Below are 21120 nucleotides of genomic sequence, written 5' to 3' on the forward strand. Positions count from 1 at the left end.
TTTGAAATGTGTCGGAAATGATTGACTGATGGTAAAAAGAAAAATGTAAGCACTTTCTGAGCAGTTGGTCAACTGAGCAGACTCAGCTTATCCAAACACTTTGCCTTATCTTGAGTCCATCGTGCTTAAGGTTTTATGTTTTTAAGAGCTCTTATGAAAGTTTTGACAGAGACTCCAACGGGTCTCTCTTCAGATCCCTCCTCAGTTTCATTTCAAATATATATCTTTATATCTAAAATCATCTTTTTTAAGGTTTTAATGTGCGCATCACAAGGCCAAAAGGGGTGACTGCAGCAGATAGAACAGTCGCTGACCTTTACCTCTGGGCTCCCCAATCTGTCGAGAGATCTTTTGGTCCCGTTGACTTCCAATGGAACCGTTTGGATCTTGTGATTCGGAGCTTTAGCCAGCAGAGGGCCGACACCGGAGACCCGAGGTGAAGACTGTGACTGTCTGTGCCATCTTTGTTGCAGTGTTTCCCAACAACAAAGTAAAATCCTAAAGACGAATTGACAAAAAGACCCTCAACAGATTTATAGTTTCAATGTAATCATTTTTCAATGTATTCTTTTTGCATATATTTTGTGCTATTTTATGTTTCTATAGTCAAAACGTTTCTTTGGTTCCAGCAAGATAGTGTAAAATCTCTTGAAAGAAAGAAATAAAGAAAATCAAATTAGCTGTTTTGTCCGGCTCTTTTGTTGACGTCTTTTATCGAGCTGTTTGTGTGGGATTCTACTTTACAGACATGGATTTGACCCAAACAGACATTAGCTTTTTAACCTGCCCCAGATGTGACTTTTTATGGCCTATCAGGACCGTCAGTCTCACTGAAATTCACTTTTTGGATGATGTAAAAAAAAAAAACAGAATCCATACAGCCAAGACTGAGATCTGTTAATCTGAGATAATTAGCTTTTTGCCACAGATGGTGAACACAACATTAAGACTGAAGTATTTGTTTTCCATTATTTATGTCCTATGTCATTTCCTGTTGCTGCAGTGAGGTGTCTCATGGAGGGGAAAAAAAATGTATGAGGAGTCATCAATACCACACCTACTTCAGCTTTAGCAACTGCATCTCCATTTAACAAACACACTATCAATAAAATACAGCAACACAACAGTTGTGTTGCGTGACTGAAGAAACACTGAGATGATGAGCAGCATCAGGAGCTCTGGGCTCACATTTAAAGGGGGCTGGTGACCTTGCAGACGTTCAGGTGCAGCAGACACACAATGATACGTCACACCCGGAGGAAAAGTGACGTCATCGGCGATGGAGCGATGGAGCCACGTGGATCATCTTGTTTTATTTCTTTGTCCTTTGTCACAGACAGGCCTGCCCTCCCTGCACCGGGGCACTGATCACCCCTCATATGTTCCAGGAAACAGTGAGCTCCACCGACTCCAGAGGCGTGGATTCCCATCAGCTCTTCTCCTTTAAGTCCGCCGGAGCCGCCGTGCACGGCCATGAACGGGCCTCCTGTTTAGGCGGCGCGGAAAGAAGATGTGCCGTCTCGTTGCTTCTAATAATAGCCAGTCTGATTTTTACCACACCGACGCCTTATTGCATTATGGATGCCTGGGGAATGCTGGCCCTTGCAGATAGCGTGGGAATATCTCAGTAGAGGCCGTCTGCAGCTCTGCAGCTGTGCAGCTGTGCAGCTCAGGGCTCCATGCTCCAGCATCCTCCCTCCCAGTGTGCCCGCCTATAGCTGCAGGAGCATCTCATTTCCCGGAGGCTGCGGCCGTGCCATGCCCGCAGTCTGAGCCCCGGCAGCTCTGCAGGGGGATGCGTTTCCTTTCTCCGCCGCTCGACACTTTATTCTCTGCATGCCGGATCTAAACCCGCAGGAGCGCGATGCGGGAGTATAAGGTGGTGGTGCTGGGCAGCGGCGGGGTGGGCAAGTCCGCCCTCACGGTGCAGTTTGTCACCGGCACATTTATAGAGAAGTACGACCCGACCATTGAAGATTTCTACCGGAAGGAGATCGAGGTGGACTCCTCTCCGTCGGTGCTGGAGATCCTCGACACAGCCGGCACCGAGCAGTTCGCCTCAATGAGGGACCTTTACATCAGGAACGGCCAAGGCTTCATCCTGGTCTACAGCCTGGTCAATCAGCAAAGTTTTCAGGACATCAAGCCCATGAGAGACCAGATCATCAGGGTCAAAAGGTGAGAGAGAGCCCCCTTTACTGAATTAAACAGGCTTGCGGTGAGAATATGTGCACAAAAGATGAGGGAGTGTTGTAGGCCCCTGAAGCAGAGACAGCAGCAGAGACCCCACAAGTTGGTTGTGGTGGCCGGAAGGTGAGTTATAAACCGACAACAATAACATCCCGTCGTTCTTTAATCCATTTTTATGAAATGAAAGTTGAAGTGATCCCCCCTGGAACCTCCCAGGGGCCTCTAAAAGTCCATAATCACCACTTGTTCAGTTTACTGTACAGCTGAATTATCTCAAACTCACATCCTGTCATCACCCCCACACCCACCCCTCCTCCTCGCTTCGTGAGAAGCTGCAACCAGCTCATATGTTGCTCATCAGAGTCCAGCTGTGGCTCACCTGTCATACATCAGGCCTGAAGCCCCTGACTGCTCTGATGTTCTCTGTCTCTCACACATGGCTAACTCTGGATGGCTTTGATCACCTCAGTCCATTACTCAACAAACCCACAGAGCTCATCCAAGCTGTGGCTCAAGTCTCCCATCATTTGTTTGATGACACCGTTTCAGCTCTGCAACTTAAACATCTTTTAGTTAGCAGAAGCACATAAACATTATCAGGACTTGAATTTGGAAATGTGGAGGCCGAGAGATGATCACGAGTGTGGAAATGATTCATCTTGATTTCACTTTAACTCCATCTTAGTCCTGCTGAAGAAGGCCCTGATCGTGCAGTCTGAGTCAGGCCGGGGACCTTTGTTACATGATGTCATTCTCTTCTTCTCCCCTGATTTGTTGGCCCCACTCTTCCAGGAAATGGTTAGATTTTCGATGAATAAAGATGATGTACATGGCTCGATGTGTGTTTGGGGACTAACTGTCAGACCACAAACCTCAAAGTATCCAAATATCTGGGACAGATTATATTTTTTTCTGTCTCTGGAGTATTTTCTCACAAAATGATCGGATAATTTTTCTACATTCTCTCTGCCCTCATGAAAAATCTCAACAATAATTCACTTGGAGTACTTTAATAAAAATTGTGAGGACGCAGCTGCAGTAGTTGAGGTCGGAGGTTAGACCAGATCTGAAGTCACAGAGGTTCATCATTTGTAAGCAAAGATTTTCCCACAGCTCCACTTCTGAAGCTTTTTGCTGCAATGCTCCTTTCAGACATTTCCTTTGTGCAAACTGCAGCTTTTAAACAGTCAAACGCTGTTTTTGAACATTGGACAGCGATTCATCGAACTGCTTATTGTGTAATAATAATTCATAATTTAATCCGTGTAGTTTGGTGCAGTGCTTTTTAGCCCCATCTCCTGGAGTGAAGGGAGTGTTCCTGTGGATCAGACGTCACAGGCCGAGTGTGTCACAGCTGACGAGGCTCAGACGGGACCAATGCATGAGGGGACTCCTCTGAAATGAATAATATAATGATGGATAAAAGTGTGTTCTGTCGCCTCCAGCCAGCCGCCACCCAACGCAGCTGCCTACGCTGCACCAACTACCACTTTCCTCAAGTGTATATGTATAAATAATTTATACTTTTATTTCACACTGCTCTGCGTTTGAAGTACGGATAGTTAGTGTACCTACAAGCCTGCAAATAAAACACTGCTGAACATGGACAGTGACCTGAAATGAAAAATGTATAAATCATACTCTCATTGAAATCGCAATTTCAGCTCCTTTCCATGGATGAATGTAAAGCGATACATCATCATTTTCTTTCATCACCCCTGCTGCTTATTTTCCCGACCTTTAGCTTGTGCTGTTAATTCATCGTTTGAGAAATCACCCACCACAAAGCGCACACACTCTTGTAATATCATTGTCGGTTTATGTTGGGATAGCAAGAATAGGCTCAGTTAGTCTGTCAAACACACACACACTGGCTGCCCATCCTTAATCAAACAAACAACACAATAACTCCTGGCCTCTCTTAGCCGTCTTCAGGAGATCAGCCTCCCTCCTCCGGAGCGTTGTGCTGATCCAGCATCAACAGCAACAGAACCACAAAGAGATAGAGCATGTGCCCACTCTCCAGACCTTAATGGGATTGTGTTGGGTTGGAAGCCAAGAAGACATCAGGCCTCCATTAGGGAGTCATATAAAGCAGAATGCTTATGCAGGACTCTTGTGGGGGAAGCATGGAGAGCGTGCGATCCTGTATGTCAGTGAGTGCTGCAGGTGGCTCAGGGCCACGCTGTCCTGCTGAGGCAGACTATACCTGCACAAATCACATCAGCTGCACTCTGCTGATTTACGTGCAGCGAGAGGCAGGAAAGACACATTTTGGGAAATTTCTTGCCAACAGTTTGCCGAGAAGATTCATACAACTCGTGTGTGTGTGTGTGTGTAACAGATGTGCAGCTGGAGCTTAACTTACCATTAAGACCGGAGCTGAGAGGAAACAGTGAGTTTGGCCCGAAGCACCAAAGGAAATCAAGTCTGGATTCTTTCCCTGTTCGGGTTTTGTGTCAGACTAATTCTTCTGGGCCTCCTTGGCTTCCATGTTAAGCTGAGCGGCTAACTGCTAACATCCTTTGTTTATTCTTTCATTCATCTAATGCTCTTTAGCAGACTAACACCATATATTTTCTGAACTATTCTTTTAACATGTTTTTTATTTCCTCCTAACTGTGTAACACACTTTTATCACACATATTTGTGCTAAACTATATCTCTGACTATCACCTACGGAGTATTTTAGCCTCGGGAGCGGCCAGCTCCTCACAGTATTAAACTCATGCCAGTTGCTATCAGTGAAAATAACATCAGGGTGTCACCAAATAATCTTCTCACTTGCATGCAAACGTTTATAGTTGTCCCGGCCCCAGAGGAGAGGGAACGTTCATCTTCACGCTGCACTGATGCTGTATCTAATAGCAGGAGGTGAGCATCATGCACTGTTGAGTGGGAAAAGGTTGGAGAGACCAAAACTGCGTCTCCCAGGGGCCGCTTTGGTGGCGGTACAAATAAGCTTCCTGACTCGGGCTTTCGGTGTTTGCCATCAGGAAGGAGAGAGTTGTGAAAGCAGCCGGCTTGCTTTGAAAATGCTGGTAAAGTGCTCATTGTTCGTGTGCAAAGTACTTCACATTTTTACTGCACTGATACTGAAGTTTGCTCACCAAACTCCAGAATTTCTCACAGCTAATACTCAGATTCTAAAAGGCCAAAAAAATGTAATTGCCACAGTAAAAAAGCAAAGGTAGGTCAAAGCAAAGTCAGATAAAGAAGAATTGTTGCAGCAATTATTTTACTTCCTAGCAGTTAATCATCTGAAATCCCTTCAAATGGCCTCTTATCCCTATCTGGGATTTCCCACGTTTAGATTCCTATCACTTATAGATTTCAGATCCCAGCGGCACATTTAAAAAGTGACAAGATCAGATCAGTCACAACAGGAAGTTGACAAAGGTCTGCAGAGGACTGAAATGGTTGTGACTTTGTGAGGTTTTTCAGCAGGTCGGGCAGATCAGGTCTCTGGTTGGAAAAACAATCAAACTGCTGCGATCTTGGTGGGCAGGAATAAGATTGCAGTGTTGACTGCCAGAGTCAGAAGAATCGCAACAAAAACAGGCTACAAGTGTGGGAAGGAGCAATCGTGAGTAGCTGTCAGAGGTGATGACTTGCAGAGGAAACTCCTAAATCATTGTTTTGTCGGTTGATGTGTCACCTTGTGAAGTTGTTGAGCGCAGCGCTGTGGAGTAAAGATGACTGTAATAATCTGGTTTAAAACATGAAAAAAGGATTTAACCATTAAAACCTGAAGACTCTCCACGCCCAGCCTCAACACACCCTGTGACCATTAATACCACGTAGGATTCCCCAAGACTTAAATCTTGTGCAAAACTCACCTTTTTATTTCCCTCTTTGGTTTTTTTGCCTTCGTTTAACTGCTCAGAGCAGCAGGAATAAAGCTAATGAGGACCTAAATCCCACTCCCCCTATAAAGTGTTTGAATCCGAAGTAAAGAAAAAAAGATAATGTGCAGGAACTGGGCTGCACCATTAAAGATTAAAATGAAGCCTGGGGTTTCATCATATTAAAAAAAAACCCGTAAAGACCTTTTCCATCTGCTGTGCAGGCGCTCTCTTTGTCTGTTTATCACAGGAATGTTTGTGGTTTGTTATTTTGTTTCCCCGCTTTCCTCTTCGTGCAGCCAGGACTCACACAAACGTGCGTTACACAGGCTTTATTGTGCAGAAGTAACACCCTTTGGGAGTTAAGACAGCGTAGGCACTATAGGAACTGTGATTTTTTTCTGTCTGGTCCTACAAGCAGATACATGTGTTGAGCTGCATCACACAGTGTAGCTGCTCTAACTGCTAATTAAGAGCAGATCCAGAGAGCGAAGGGTTCGAGGGCTCATGTTGGAGACGCCTGGCTGTTCTTTTGTAATTTGTATGTGTTTGCTGTTCTTGTGAAGCTTGCCAAAAAAAGGTACGTTAAGTCGCTGCAGCTATTAGGCCCAGCGGGGGACCTCAGTGAAACCGTTATACCCCGAGGATAAGTGGAAAACTCAGAGGCCATCTTTTGTGAGTTATAAACACTGCGTCTCCGTGTGTGGGAGTTTTTGTGTGTTTGCCTTTTCCCCAACAGCTGGAATAACACCCTGCAGAGGCAAAAGAAAGTAACTGCTTTTCTGTTTGTTGAAAAGGTCAAATCTAGTTGTTCGAGCAGCAAACAGCAACAGTTGTTCGAGTCTCCTCGTGCGTTAGAGGGATGCAGCATTTTGACCATTTTGAAAGAGTTTATGACAACAAGTCGTGTGAAGTCACTGCAGATTTTTAATATCCGTATCTCGGTATAATCTCACAAGCTGTCTGTCAGCTGCTCCTGTCTGTCCCTTAAATCCGACACGACATCTCTCTCGCTGCATTTTGAGAACAAAAAGCTGTCTTTTCATGCAGCTGGTGGTTTCAGCCAAGCCATCCCGTGCTGACAGTGAGACCAAATGTTTGTAATTTTCTTTTTGATGTGATTATGGCTGTAATGCTGCAGAATCAGTTTGTAGGATTCCCACCATTAACTTGGAGTAAAAGTGCGACAGGACAAGATAAAGTTATCAGCCGTAAACGTTTAAACACTGGCTATAATAACTGACCATGATATATAGTATAACACACTTCAGTGGGACGCAGTGTTTTATCAGCAGTTGGCACATTGTTAGGAGTTACATTATAATTTACCTCGAGCATCTCGGGAAGAAAATCAGATTTCTGCTCCTGTTTAACCCCAAACTCTGACTTGACTGACGCCTTCTTCAATGATACATTGAAGACTGATCTCGGCTTTTAAATCCCTGCGGAGAAACTTTTCTTCATGCTGCGTCGAGCAGTTTCACTCTCTTCTCATCCGGCGAGGAGGGAGCGGTAGTTTGATGATGCAAAAGACAATTTCTATACACCCCCCCATCGGAGACGCTGGCTCTCCCTGTGTCTTTGTGGTTATATATAGAGTTTATCCTGCAAGGCTGTCGGATTGAATTTGTCTGCATGGTGCTCTCCTTGTTCACACTTCACACCCTCCAGACTGCAGCTTTCCAAACACACGCACCATGCGAGATGCTTGTCCTGCTGAGGTCAGCTGCTGTTTTTGTGTATGTGTGTGCGTGTGTGTTGTGGCTGTGGGGGGGGGGGTGTCAAGCTAATGGGAAGTCTTTGGCATTAAAGCCTTTGTGAGCAAGTTTTCCCAGCTTGAAAAGTCTTAAAGCACGTTAGCCCGCCCATTAGAGCAGCAATCGCTGACATCATTGGCACTTTTTTCTACATTTTTCTCTGTGGTGTCCTCAGCCACAAAGCCTGACCCTCAAAACTTCTGCCGTCTCGCTGAAGGCCCCTTCAGCTTCTGTCCTTCACACCAGGACTTCCCACTGTACGGTGCTTCCTGTGATCATTTCCTCACCTCTCCCCTGCTTGCACTCGTTTCCCTCGGCTCTCCGGCCCTCTTCGGCAGAGTGAGACGTTTGCCAGCTCTTTTCCACGCCTCACTTCTTCTCCCAGCTGAGCAGCGTGGCAGCAGGGCACCAATTTGTAGATAAGAGCCCATTTCTCAGTGGCACCAGCGGATCGATAAGTCACACTGGGAATGCACTTACGAATGACTGATGGTGGAGGCTATTAGATGGTCAGCGCCATTACCTGCTGTGAGAATATATACCCTCTGTAATTGACATTCTGTCGTTATTTAATTTAAAAAAAACATGAAGGACATCCAAGTGAAATGAAATGTATTGAACAGAGCAAGGTGGGGCCTGGATTGAATTCATATACAAACATTACACCCATATGTGGCTGTTAACTGTCTAATTGGAAACCATGTGCAGTCATCCTGACACAGCATTAGCATCGAATTGAGTTGAACTTCTGGTCACCGGATGAATGTAAATCAAATCTTCACTCTCCTTTTGGCTAAATTTTGATCTCCGCCAACTCCTGAGAGAAAAACTATTCGACATTGCTGCTGAAAATCTCCAACTAAAACAACAACGATGCTCGGACAGAATTAGTGTTTTGATCGACTGTTAACAAATAAAATATTCATCACAGATGCTTTCAGATTTAACTGAGTCTCAGAGACTTGGTGACTCTGCCAAGCTCAATACTCAGACAAAACTTGACTACGATCCTGTTTATTGAGTGAAATGATCCTTTAAAGATCTATTTATTGACACACAGGTTCGCCCCACCCTGGTGATGTTTTGGTATGTTTCTAATTTTAATGCAGCCAAATGTAAGAAAACTACAAAACAGTTGTTTCCAAGGTATGAAGCCGATGCTCACGTCCTTCCATGTGAGAGCCGTGTATTAGCTTTATTCAATTATTCAATAACCTGTTCCATTACTCTCCCCGGCCTGGTTTCCTCCTATTGATGGCTCACAGCGAAGCGGACTGGGATCATCAGCTGCACGCCGGGGAAGAAAGCTTTTGCTCCGTTAAGACATGCTTAGTGTGTGATGGAAATGATGGAAAGTGGATAGCACGTGATTTTTAACAAGAATTTGAAGCCATTACATGCCATGCCAACACGTGGATCCAGGAATAAATGGAGTGTTTGTTGTAATGACAGTTTTCTGATGGGACCGTTTGCTGATATTAGACACCAAGGGAGGGAAGGCCTCCTGGGACGCTCTAACTCAATGTAGTGTTTATCCCTCTGTTTTCACTCCATTGTGCATTGTGTTATTGTTTCAGCATATCACAAATAACAGTATGTAGGCCAACAATGCACACACACACACACACACATGCTGTCACTCAGGTTTGCCATTCCTGTAATCACTGTGGGGCAGCGCATTGTAACGACTTTCTCTTCATTTCAAGGTACCAGCAGGTGCCAGTGGTGCTGGTGGGGAATAAGGTGGACCTGGAGGAGGAGAGGGAAGTGTCCCCCAGCGAGGGCCAGGCGCTGGCTGAGGACTGGGGCTGCCCCTTCATGGAAACATCAGCCAAGAGCAAGACCATGGTGGACGAGCTTTTTGCCGAGATTGTCAGGCAGATGGACTTCTGCCCTCTGCCAGACCGGAGAGAGACCTGCTGCCCTGCCTGCAGCATACAGTAGCAGCCAGTCATTCTGCTGAGGAGGGGGGTGGGGGGGTGGGAAGGGAGGAAAGTAGAAATTAGGATGCAAATTAATTCATGTCAGATAGATTGATGAAGAAGAGGTTTAAAGCAAACATCCACTTTTGCTTTCACTGTTTCTATCTGCTTTTGTCTCTAACAGGTCGGGCCTTTGAGTTGGTTAACACGCATTCTGGAAAGTGTAGGAAATCATGTAGCAGAAGTCGACAATGTCAGTTAAGGGATAATTGTGTTTCAACGTTCGTCACGCTTCTGACACAGGGTGGTTTTTCCCTTGAGAGAGAAATACAAACAACAACACTTGACCTCCCACATCCACCACTATCCTTCTGATTAACGAGATCGAGTTTTCAGGGGTTTCCCAAAAGCAGCGCGGTGCCAAAATCATCTTAAAAGCCATCAACGAAGCAGATCATAGTGCTCAGTGCTTTTGGGAAACCGGCCACAGGTCTAAGCAGGGATAGCAGCGTGGTCAGCAGTTTTATCGGCCCTGTTTACTTCTGCTTGTGTTTTTCTTTTTGCACTTTTGGGACTTTTTGACAGTGCAAGAGCAAACACAGAGTATCTGAAGGGAAGTCACCGCTGCGAAGGAGTCAAACTGGAAGTTAATCATACAGCAGGCCTGCCTAACTATGAATGAATGAACAGATGAACGAATGTCTAAAAAGATAACTGCACCTTTGGGGAAATTCTCTCAGAAGATCCCAAATGTTGACATACTGTGGATGATGTGTGCATGAAGTTGTACTGTCACACTGACATTGAGTACAATTGATCTCACCCAAAGAGACAGCATCAATCAATCGATCAGTCATTAAAACCTACAGACAGTTTTCTTTACACCTTACAGATGATACAAATGCCTTGTTCCATAGTATGAAGTAAACATCAGTGTCAGCGTGTAGTTCATTTATCTTAAATCACATCAGACATGTTAGTGGTTAAATGTCAGAAACACTTATTTTCAACAAAAATAAATCTTTATGCACAAAATTGCCATGTTTGTTTATTGTTGAACAATCATTTATGACTCATTGAGTAGCCTGAGTAAAAAACAATCTTTATGTTTTCTTCATTTGAGTATTTTGTCAAAGTTGGTATGGAGCTGCTTTTACGTTCACCTCCGCGGGTTATGAGGTTTCCACCCGCAGTGAAAATAGCCTTTCAGTTTTGCTATTTAGTATCATCACAGGCTACATTCAGATGATTTATGATGTTTTGGTCCTGCAGCTGCGTTCCCTGCCCTGGTGTCCTGCTGCCCCAGCTTCTGCCATTAGTGCCAACACTTAACTGCTGATTCTGGTCCTGAAAAATCCCACAGACATTTGTCAAATTGTGAGCGCAATTAGGCTCCATTAGAGGATGAAATTGAAGATATGTGAGACGTCAGAGCCAAGATAATAACTTTGGATTCTCTCTAGGAGCAGCAGTCGTCCAACACAGGACGCCAGTGAAATAATTTAGAAATAGAAATTGTGGAAAGAACACTATAAATAAAAAACCCTTCCAACAAGGGGAACGGCAGCATCTGACAGGTTTGGTCGAGAGATTTATAATGTTATTAGGAACTGCCTCGATTAAAAATGGTGCTCACACACATTATGTTTTGTGCTCTGTATAGTATAAAAAATATTATTAATGTAGAGCTCATTTAAAGCACTTCCTGCAGCGACCCCTGCTGCCTCAGGCGGGAACTTCGGTTCAGTCTTTGTTTCAGACGGAACCGGAAGCTCTGACTCTCTTTTTGTTCCTACCCGGACCCAAATAGTCATCGGACACGGAGCAGGCATGGCGTCCTTCGGGCGTTTGTGACAACATTTTGTGTTTAACTTATTTGTCGGGTGTTAAATTGTACATATTTTAAAAAATATCTCTGTAAATGGCGACCAGGTCCGCGTGCCAACTTCTGCAGCGCCGTAAGTAGCCGTCAGTCGGTTAGCATTAGCCTGCTAGCTAACGCCAGCTTGTAGCGTCCTCTCTGATATTTTTCACTTTTCTGAACGGTACATGTGTGACACCGTAAGTTAATTCAACTCAGCTGTCTGCAGAGAAATTAACGACGTTAGCTGCAATGTTAGAAACGTCACATGCATTTTAGAAGTCTAAATAGCTTTGAGTAGGAAATATGTTTAATTACCGGAAAGACATTTGATATAATGAATTTTAATATGCAACTATGAAGTGCTATTGTTTTCTAACATACCATTGACAGTATTGCTTGTAAGTTTGTTTAAAATATATATATATCTATGTTGGTATTTAGAAAGTATTGGTAATCATGTGGATGTGTTGTAATTTTACTAATATTTATTTGATTTCATTATTATATTGACTCTTACTGTGGACTTTCTATCAATTAAAACCTAAAAAACATTGAAGCCAACAGAAGCTTGTTTCATGCCTATCAGTTCTCACATATAATCCCATTATGATAATAATGAGACTAATCCCAGATAAACCCGTTGACATTAACATGGTGCCTTCTGTCTCAAGAGAAATCAAAGGACTTTAGTAACATTGATGAAAAGGTTCTTTACATTGCAATAATAGTGATTGCACAGTTGTCAAACATTTTAACCGCTTGTTCTTGAAGGTTATGCATCTACAGCAGCGGCGATGCGTCCTCCAGCAGCTGACATTCGCAGACAGCGCAACGCCGTCTTCTCCAGAGAGCAGGCGAGGCAGAGAGCTCTGTACCCTCGCATCGAGAAGATAGAGGTATCAATGCAGGGTCCCGGGCTGGATGGTACTCTGCTCATCATGAACAAAGGGATGTCCACCCCTCTGAGCTGTGCCCGCCGTGAGTGACCACCAGCCAATCCCTGAGTCACTGTAACCAGTTTAAAAGATTTCAAATGTTTTTAAACTCTCCTTCCATATAAATAGATTTTTTTTCCTCCACTTTAATTCCCTTGTGTTTCTCACAGACTTGACAGAGTATCATGTGACCAACTCAGCCCTGGCCTTGGTCGACGGGGAAGTGTGGCCACTCCACAAGCCACTGACCCACTCGTGCTCACTTTCCCTGCTCACGTTTAAAGACGATGACCCAACGCTGGTCAACCAGGTGACTTGTGTTCCAAAAACAACATTTTAATTAATCAGATTTTTAAGACAAAACACAAGATCTTAATCTTAAATCCTAAAATCCATCAACTGACGCCATGACAAAAATAAATATCTGTTCGGACATTAAGCACGTCCTCTCGTCCTCCCAGGCTTATTGGCGTTCCTGTGCTGCCTTGTTGGGTCAGGTGATTGAGACTGCCTTCAAGGACGACTATACTGTGGAGCTTCTCAGCACAGCAGAGGTGCCAGGTAGAGAAGAAGTTTTTTGCTCAATAAATCAGTGAAAGTCGTTTGCTTCAGTACAAGGACATATTTAGACAGATAGGATTGTTATATTACTGTGCTCAGTGGTTTTAGTTGTGTTTCCCTGCAGTCACTTCTGGAGCTTTCTGCTGTGACGTTGTACTGGACCATCAGCTGGATTCATGGACTCCCTCTGAGGTGTGTGTTTGTTTGCAAAAACTCAGTTCAGCCTCTGCAGTCATTACTGAGCTTGCTTCTTTCTATTTCCTGGATTGAACAATAAATAAAGAAGGGTGTCTGTTTCCATGGGTCTGCCGGTCAAAGCGTTTAATTTCAAGTGACATTGCTCCCAGAATATCTCTCTTTAGATGCCAAAACGTCAGACTGGCTCAGGCTGTTTGGGCTTTGTTGTTCTGTCCTTTACAAACCACAAAGGCTCCAGTCAGTTTCATTTGATGTTAGCGTGTGAGCGACAGCTAGTGATGTGCTGAAGTGAAGCTTCTGTTTTTCACGAGCATTAATGGAGGAGGAATGACTCAGAGGTTTAGTTGATGAGCATCTTTTATTCCAGCAGACCCGGAGCTCTAATCTACTTGATCCTGTTTCAGTGTAAACCAAAATATTTGTCTCTCCAGGAGTCATTGCGCTCCCTAACCCGAGGGGCTCTGCAGCTGATCCACCAGGACCTGGCCTGGGAGCCTCTGGAGGTGGCCCCCCCTGTGGCGTTGGAGGTTTTCTCCCACAGCAGGTTAACTGACAGCTGATGATACCTCTGACAGTCCCATGTAGCTCCTGCCGCTTTAATGTGCTTCACATCTCAGTCTATTATTGTTCTTCTCTTTCTCCCTCCACCCTGAAACACATCTTGACCCCACTGATGAGCTTTGTTATTGTCTCCATCAGCTATAAACGGGAGGAGGTTGAACGGAAAGCAGCACAGAATCCCAAAGGCACAGTGACGCTCTACAGGTAACATAACAAACATGCAGACATTCTGGATCATTTCCACCCGATATATTCTCAGTCTAGTGTCTCTCATTCTTGCCATTGTTAACAAATGTCTCAAGAAGTGTGCTCTCGCCAAACCTCATATATTTTTATGCCTTTTGTGAAGGTGTGGTGACCATGTACTGCTGAGTGGGGGCCCTCTGGTGGCCAGAACAGGTCTGTGCTCCCAATACGAGGTGACAGCCCTTCATAGCCTGGCCCAGGGAGACTGGGGCCTCCACCGCCGAGCACAGGGTCTCTCCCTGCCTCTGCAGCTGCAGGTAAGGCGTGTGTGGACTTTGATGACGTGGCGTTTCCTCAATGCACAGAGGATATCTGAGAAGCACTTTCTGTTTTTTCTTTCTTGATTTCCCTTCTAATCTTCATAATGCTTTCATGCCAGACTATCTTCTACTAATAAAAAGTTGCATTATTTTTATAGTATGCTTGTCTTGTTTAATTGGATGGTACAGTAAAACTGTCTATATGTGCCTGCATGTTTTTTTTTTGTGCAGGCTCACCACACAGTCTGGAGGAAACTGAGGCGGCGGGCAGAGAAACTGGTAAGAACAAAAAATATCTCTATCTCAGTGAAGAGCAGCAAAATCAAAGCTTGACTTACTGAGGCCAGCTCACAGAAGGAGGGCTGCTGTTGTCTAGATGCTGGGTGTTTGTCCAAATTTTGCTCTCTGTTTCATAATCTGCCAGCCTGCTTCCCTGCTGGAGCCATCACTCCATATTTCACAAAGTATCCAGAGGTTATAATTCAGCATGGCTATTTTTACTGCATTTACATTTTGGCACAAAACAGAGAGAGGAGTGGTGCAGCGTGAGCTGTAGTCTGTTGGAAAAACCAGGTTTCATCCTCGACATGAAGGAGAAACTGCTCTTTTCTGAGCTCGACATCAAAGAGATGCTAACTCTGGGTCCAAGTCAGAGATATTTTTAGTCACTGCAGGTTCAAGGCATCTCATTCGAGATGTTCTAAATCATGACACTTAGATTGATGCAAAGTTGAATCTGCTCTGTCTGAGAGTAACCAAGTCTGATTCAAGCTCTAAAGGCGAAGCATAAATTCTTCAAATTCAAACTAGGCTGCGAGTTAATTTTGGATGGAGCCATCTAGGCGAAATATATTTTGCTGCAGCCTTTCTGGCATTCTCTGTGCATCCCTGATTGCGCAATGAAAAAAAAAAAAAAAAAAAATTAAATAAATAAATAAATAAATAAAGGATGTACTCATTATAGACACACTTGATTTGGCAACTGATGACATACTCCTACAGGCTCCGTGGCCTACATATTATTTTAAGAGATTTGGTTGTTCGGGGAGTTGAAACAGCACTTTATTGAAGACAAAAGTATGAATGTCAGGATTGGACAGACAAATTAAAAGTGGATGATATTGGATCATGTTTTTCTGTGAGGGGGGGTTGCAAGCACTAGATTAGCATGCAGACCTGCTGCAGGGGAGGCTAGACATCAGTTTTATGGTCTGAGAGGACACTCTTACATATCGTCTACTGATAGTCACTTTTGCTCTTAGAGTGCATGTGATATGAATAGAGACATCTTGTCCTTTTTGTCCTTTCATGTTTACAGAGCGTCACGACCACTAATCAGGAGAGGATGTAGAGCCTGTCTGAAGGGCACTTATACAGCAGAGTTTATAGTATGTGTTGGCCAACCCAGCCTAATGCAGATACTGGCAGGCAGACACCGCTAAAGCCCTCTCTTTACAATAGCCCTCTTTCTATCTTATTATAAAACCATAAGACGCTGGCTCGGCTTGTTTTGTCATTTTCAGTGTTTGTCTGCCTTGCCAACATTTGGGAAAATAAAATTGGAAGAGCCATGGCGCCACATGACCGGACAGCTGCAGGGCTGAATTGAAAACACTTCTAGAGCCAGGCACTGTGCCGTATTTCCACAAAACTTTTTTTACACATAAAAGGCTAATTAAAACTTGATTTTTGCTATTATACTTTTGGCGTCATAATGTCACTGAAAATATGGAGGAAGCTTTAGATCTGCCTCTTCCTGTTGAAACCCTGTGAACTTACAAATGTGAACTAGCTGCATGTTCATACTTTGCAACAAAACTTTCATGGGGAAAGGCTGCGGTGAAATCAGGTATTCAAACTCAAAAAATGTTTGCTCACACTCTAGATTACATGGCACGGTGTAATATTTAATTATGTATGGGGTAAACAGCTATATCCTGAGGCCTGGGCTAAGATAAGAAATGCCTTTACTAGTAGCCACATACCCAGAATGCAACACTTTTTTTTCCCTTAAAGTTTAAGTCACTATATCAATGTTGTATATTTAAAGTTCTCATCTAACTGTGTGTTAATTACTGTTTGCTGCTACTATGGTCAAGTCAGATAACACAGCCCAAGAGTGAGTTTGCCCTCAGTCCAAATACCCAGTGGAAATATGAGATTATAGGAAGATTAGTCTGCTTTATTATAACTTGGTTCTTATTTCCATAGTTTTCATCATTTCCAGCTTTCATGATTAAGCTGAGCTCATGAAAGTATGAACCATATTTCTTCAACAAAGTGTAACCAGGCAGGAAACGCCATGAGATGGGTTGTGAACAAATTAACAGACCTTTTGAACTCTTAATTTGGAAAGTAAAGTGTAAATGTGAGTTTTAATCCCTCAGCGTACAAGAAAACTGTGCAGAAAATAGGTTTGTCTAGTAGGTTGGATGAACCACACAGCCTGTGAATTACTGTCATTTATGAGCTCATATTGTTTCAGCGTCTCAACAAGTTAAGATGAAAAGAAAATCTTCAGCCTTTAGAAATCAGCAAAGCTGGTTTGTTTTAAGGGTGACAAAAACTAATCTTTTGGATTCAAAATATAAGCAGTCAAATAACAGGAACACCTCATAAATTATTGCACTTTGGTCCACTAGCCCCTCAACACAGCAGGATTTTATGAGGATAATAATTGTGCTTTGTCATTTAAAAGCAGTGTTAAATTGTAATGCTAAAATATGAGTGTTGTTTTGCCCGCATGTCCCACCGTACGAAACTCACCAGAAGCAGGTTTATAAAATCAGCGAGGCGTGGGCGAGCGTGTTTGTGCCGGCTGCAGGCAGTAGGGAAGCACGTCCCCCATCTGCCTCCAGCTGGCGCTCATACACGTCCACCCACACAGCAAACAGTCTCCCAAATATTCCCTTTGGGAAGCATTATGCCCCCTCAACATATATATATATATATATATATATTTCTAAACCTTTTCCCTCCATCAGTCATTCTCCAAAGACAGAAAGGAAGTAATGATGATTAGAGTTCCTCTTCACATTATCTAACATGTCATTTATACTTTGTTTTGTATTTTTTTACAAAGGTGGAGGTGCCGCAAACTGAAGAAAAGATTCCATCCTCCATTCCTGACTCACCTCCACCGCCGACCAGCCAGTAACAACCTCCGTGTAACGCTCTACGCACACATAAACACTTTGACATGTATTAAAATGTACTCAATTCAAATTGTGTTCAATAAAAAGGTAACAGAAAATACTTAACAGATCACTCTCACTTTCACATCTCTTTTTTTCAAAAAAGGCCCGAATAGCGTACAATAGAAGCATCTTATTTGGGTTGTGGTGAAAGATTTGAACACTGGTGTTGGTGGCTGTGTCTATAATTGTTCAGCTGATGGTGAAAATGTAGGAGTTAGTGAGAAAATGGAAATCTGGATGTGTGTTTGTTTCTGTCTGTCTCAGCAGTTTGCTTGTGTGTGTGTGTGTGTTGGCTTGAGGTCAGGCAGCAGTGCAGCTGTTTTGTGTCCCTCACTCTTCAAACAGGTGGCCCTCGATCCTCAGAGTGTCCAAAGGCAAGTGTCAGAAAGTCTGACCAAGCCGGATGACTCAGGCTTTCTCTTCCAGGATTCCCGGCGCTTTGACCAGTTTGAGACAACACCTCTGTTTTCAGCCACAGATCATCCTTCTCTCCTGTGACACGCCCCCCCCCGGCTACGGTTCGTCTTTAGTGTGTTAAGGAGCTGCAGATGTAACAAAAACTTCAAATTGTGCTTTGTTAGTCAGTCCTCGGCAATCAATAGGAACAGCCCCAATTCTCTTAACAAAGGTGAACAGTTAATGTTAGAAATACTTCAGACTGAATATTCAATACAAAGATTACATATGTTAGTTTTCTGAAGATCTATAAAATGATTTGTCTTTAAATCTGAATTATCGGGTAAACTAAAACAATAACTGGGGTTGTGTTGAGATGCTGATCCTGCTCAGTTGCATGAAAATAAACATTTGTTTTACATTAAAATTATCATTGTTGATCAGAAGCAGCAGCGCAATGTGCTGCTAATAGAAGTTCTAGGTGGCCTTAATCCTAAATCCTGGAGGCAGCAGGTGCTTTCAGACAATCCAAATCACACTTTGTGTCTTCAGCAGAGGATAAACACTGTAAACTTATCTATAAAGCTTTAGGAAATTAGTTCAGCGTTGTGGGAAATGTTTGTACTGATTGACCTTCCTGCAGAGACTTGTCTGAGTGCGACATGACGTTTGTCTGTGCTGCTGCTGATTAGCTTTCCATGAGATCAACTGCAGGAAAACATGTACCGACAGCTCATCTATCTCTGTCCAAAGTTAAAAAATACACAGAGCCGTTTCTCTGAAGCTCCACAGTAAGCATCGTGTGCCAAGTTATTCCTTAGTGAACAGCAACAGGGATTTCCTCCAGTCTTTTTTTTTGCCAGCAATTCCCCGATAACCTTTATTTTTATATTTGTTGCTCTGCTTCCAGGCTTTGCCGTAAACCAACAACTCCAGCTAAGTGTGCTGTCAGTAATGTTGATTTATTCTTTTGACTAAAATCATTAGCAGGAGCTTGCTCAGGGAAAGACACCTTATTTGAAAGTGGTGCCTAGACTTTTGAAATCATGGTACATTTAGTGCGCCATGTGTGTCATTTGTACAGGTGGTTGCAGACAGCTGCTAATGTTTAATGACCACCAATGACATCAAGAAAATTGAGCAGCCAGGCTCCAGCAACTATAATTCCTCCTTCCTCCCCCTTGTGTGTGTGTGTGTGTGTGTGTGTGTGTGGCAGATCCCTGTTTGATATTCGAGCCTCTGCCCCTCTGTGGTCTCGGACCAACAAGAAAAGTTAAAGACGGGTAGTATAAAAGAGCAGGAGAGGTTAGTTCAGATTATCTGTGGAGCGTAGCACCGTTGCTTCTCAATGACAAAGATCTTTTTCCTGTATTTGTATAAACACCCTGCAGCAGAGGAATGAAGATTAAGCAAGCCCGTCGGGCGCAGTAAGCCAGTGTGCAGCTGTTGCTCCCACTCAAGCATCCCACTACAACCATCACTACCCCCACCCTGACACACACAGACAATGTGTGAGACACACCCAGCACATATGCCTGGGACTTAGAGCCACTCGCACCGCCAGCGACAATTGAGATGTTTGAGTCACTGCCCTGAATTTCTCGCTGCTGTAGCACTTGTGAGGTGTTTCTGAGCAGTTCCTGAGACGCTGCTGCTCAAGCATGATCAATTTTGAATAGCTACTAAAACACTGTGGAATAATGCATTCCTAGAAATGAATTCATAATGTCTCTGTTTTCAGTCAGCAGAAGAGGTCGGAAGTGTGTTAATCCCAGAGGTTTGAGTACAAGTATTGGTGAGTTTAAATGTTCAGTCCAACAGTTAATCAATAATTCTTCACTGGTGAGTCACTGATCTGCAGGACTTGAAAATAGTTTGGGGTGAGCTTTTTGTTGTTGTGCAGAAGTTGGGCAGTAGACCTTTCACCAATCAGTGCCGAGCTTCTCCCTGAAAGATGTTTCTAAACATCATGCAGTTTTCATTTCAAATCCCTGAAAGATTTATTTACGACAGCCCCCAATGATTGCACACATAATCTTATCTGTTCTCATGGATAAGTCACATATGAAACAAAGTCGAAGCAGATTGCAGCACCTACAAATAAACCACTGCTGTCCACACTTAAGAAAAGAGATTAAACACAGAACAAGCCCGGCACTGGTCAAGTCCACATTCCATCTTTGCTGTGCAAATGTCTCCCAGAATAAGTAAAAAGAATCTAGCTGCCATGTTAATCTAAAAATTTCATCAAATAAATCCATTGATTTAAATGTGTTTTACAAGTAGAAACCATTTCAACAAAGCTCATAAGCTTTGCTGTGTATCTTAGAATAACATCCAAGCACCCACAGCTCCAGATCTGCAAATCAAGAAGTCTTTCAAATGTAGCTGGGATTTTTCCTCTCTTCGGTCATTGTCTGCTGTGATAGTTGATCAGTGAATAACTTATTGTAAGAGTCTCTTCCTCCCACGCCAGAATGGAAAATCCATTTCTTTTTCCAGTAATTATCATTAGCCTCCTACATTTTCTGTTATCGAGGCGAAGATCATGCACTGAACACATTCTGTTTTTTTCCCAGCTTCCCTTCATCTCATAAGCCTTTAATTCTTTGGGACTCTGCTCTCAGAACAGCGTCTTTATCCGAGGATAAACTCAGTTTTGTCACCTTTTGCTCTTTAAAATCAGAGAAAATTCAAATTTACTGAACACTGTGAGCTCTGCAGCCAGTGATCATCAGACAACAGCGTTCACAAAGCCTCTCCCTTCTTTCCTGATGTGTTCTCGTTGATATTTTAACACTGACACTTTGATTGAAGTGCCTTTTCTAAAAGCCTCAGATTTTTTTAACCACTTATTGGATAACTATAACTCAATAGGCCATGCCTGCTATTTTCTACTTATCAGTAGTGGTGATGTCATTATAGAGCCATCACGAAAGGGACAGTGGTCATGTTGTCCGGGGAGGCGGAAGGATTTTGAAGTTACTGTTAATTGTGACTTTTAAGTAATCTGTAAAATATTTTGTGAAACTATTTTTATTTACCTTTTATAACAACTGGTCTGAAATTGTGCTCAACATCCCCACAAGTTTCCTTTGTGCTGTTGACTTGTTCCACAGCTGTGACATGATTAGAAACGGATCAGCCGGACTGAAATCTGGATTTAATGCTGCAGGTTAAAAAAAACA

General features: G+C 43.4%; 2 protein-coding genes across 4 annotated transcripts; both read left to right on the forward strand.

The window, feature by feature from the left end:
- The first annotated feature begins 1460 nt into the window (after positions 1–1460).
- On the forward strand, positions 1461–10743 carry LOC115053530 (ras-related protein Rap-2a-like). 3 transcript variants are annotated; one of them, XM_029518333.1, is made up of 3 exons: positions 1461–1999; positions 2051–2178; positions 9499–10743. In XM_029518333.1, exons 1-3 carry the CDS (start codon positions 1865–1867, stop codon positions 9734–9736), a joined length of 501 nt encoding a protein of 166 aa, XP_029374193.1. In that variant the 5' UTR covers positions 1461–1864; the 3' UTR covers positions 9737–10743. The 3 variants fall into 3 exon arrangements, with proteins under 3 accessions (XP_029374193.1, XP_029374201.1, XP_029374183.1); XM_029518341.1 differs by having other exon boundaries at positions 1461–1924; XM_029518323.1 differs by having other exon boundaries at positions 1461–2178.
- Positions 10744–11515: 772 nt separating this feature from the next.
- Positions 11516–17602, forward strand: mrpl39 (mitochondrial ribosomal protein L39). The gene is made up of 10 exons (XM_029518310.1): positions 11516–11672; positions 12350–12556; positions 12684–12823; positions 12975–13074; positions 13199–13266; positions 13704–13816; positions 13972–14037; positions 14183–14336; positions 14571–14618; positions 17422–17602. The coding sequence occupies exons 1-10, from the start codon at positions 11636–11638 to the stop codon at positions 17494–17496; spliced, it is 1008 nt and encodes a 335-aa protein (XP_029374170.1). The 5' UTR covers positions 11516–11635; the 3' UTR covers positions 17497–17602.
- The last annotated feature ends 3518 nt before the right edge of the window (positions 17603–21120 follow it).

Source organism: Echeneis naucrates, chromosome 2 (genome assembly GCF_900963305.1).
Source record: "Echeneis naucrates chromosome 2, fEcheNa1.1, whole genome shotgun sequence".
In the NCBI taxonomy this organism is placed as follows: domain Eukaryota; kingdom Metazoa; phylum Chordata; class Actinopteri; order Carangiformes; family Echeneidae; genus Echeneis; species Echeneis naucrates.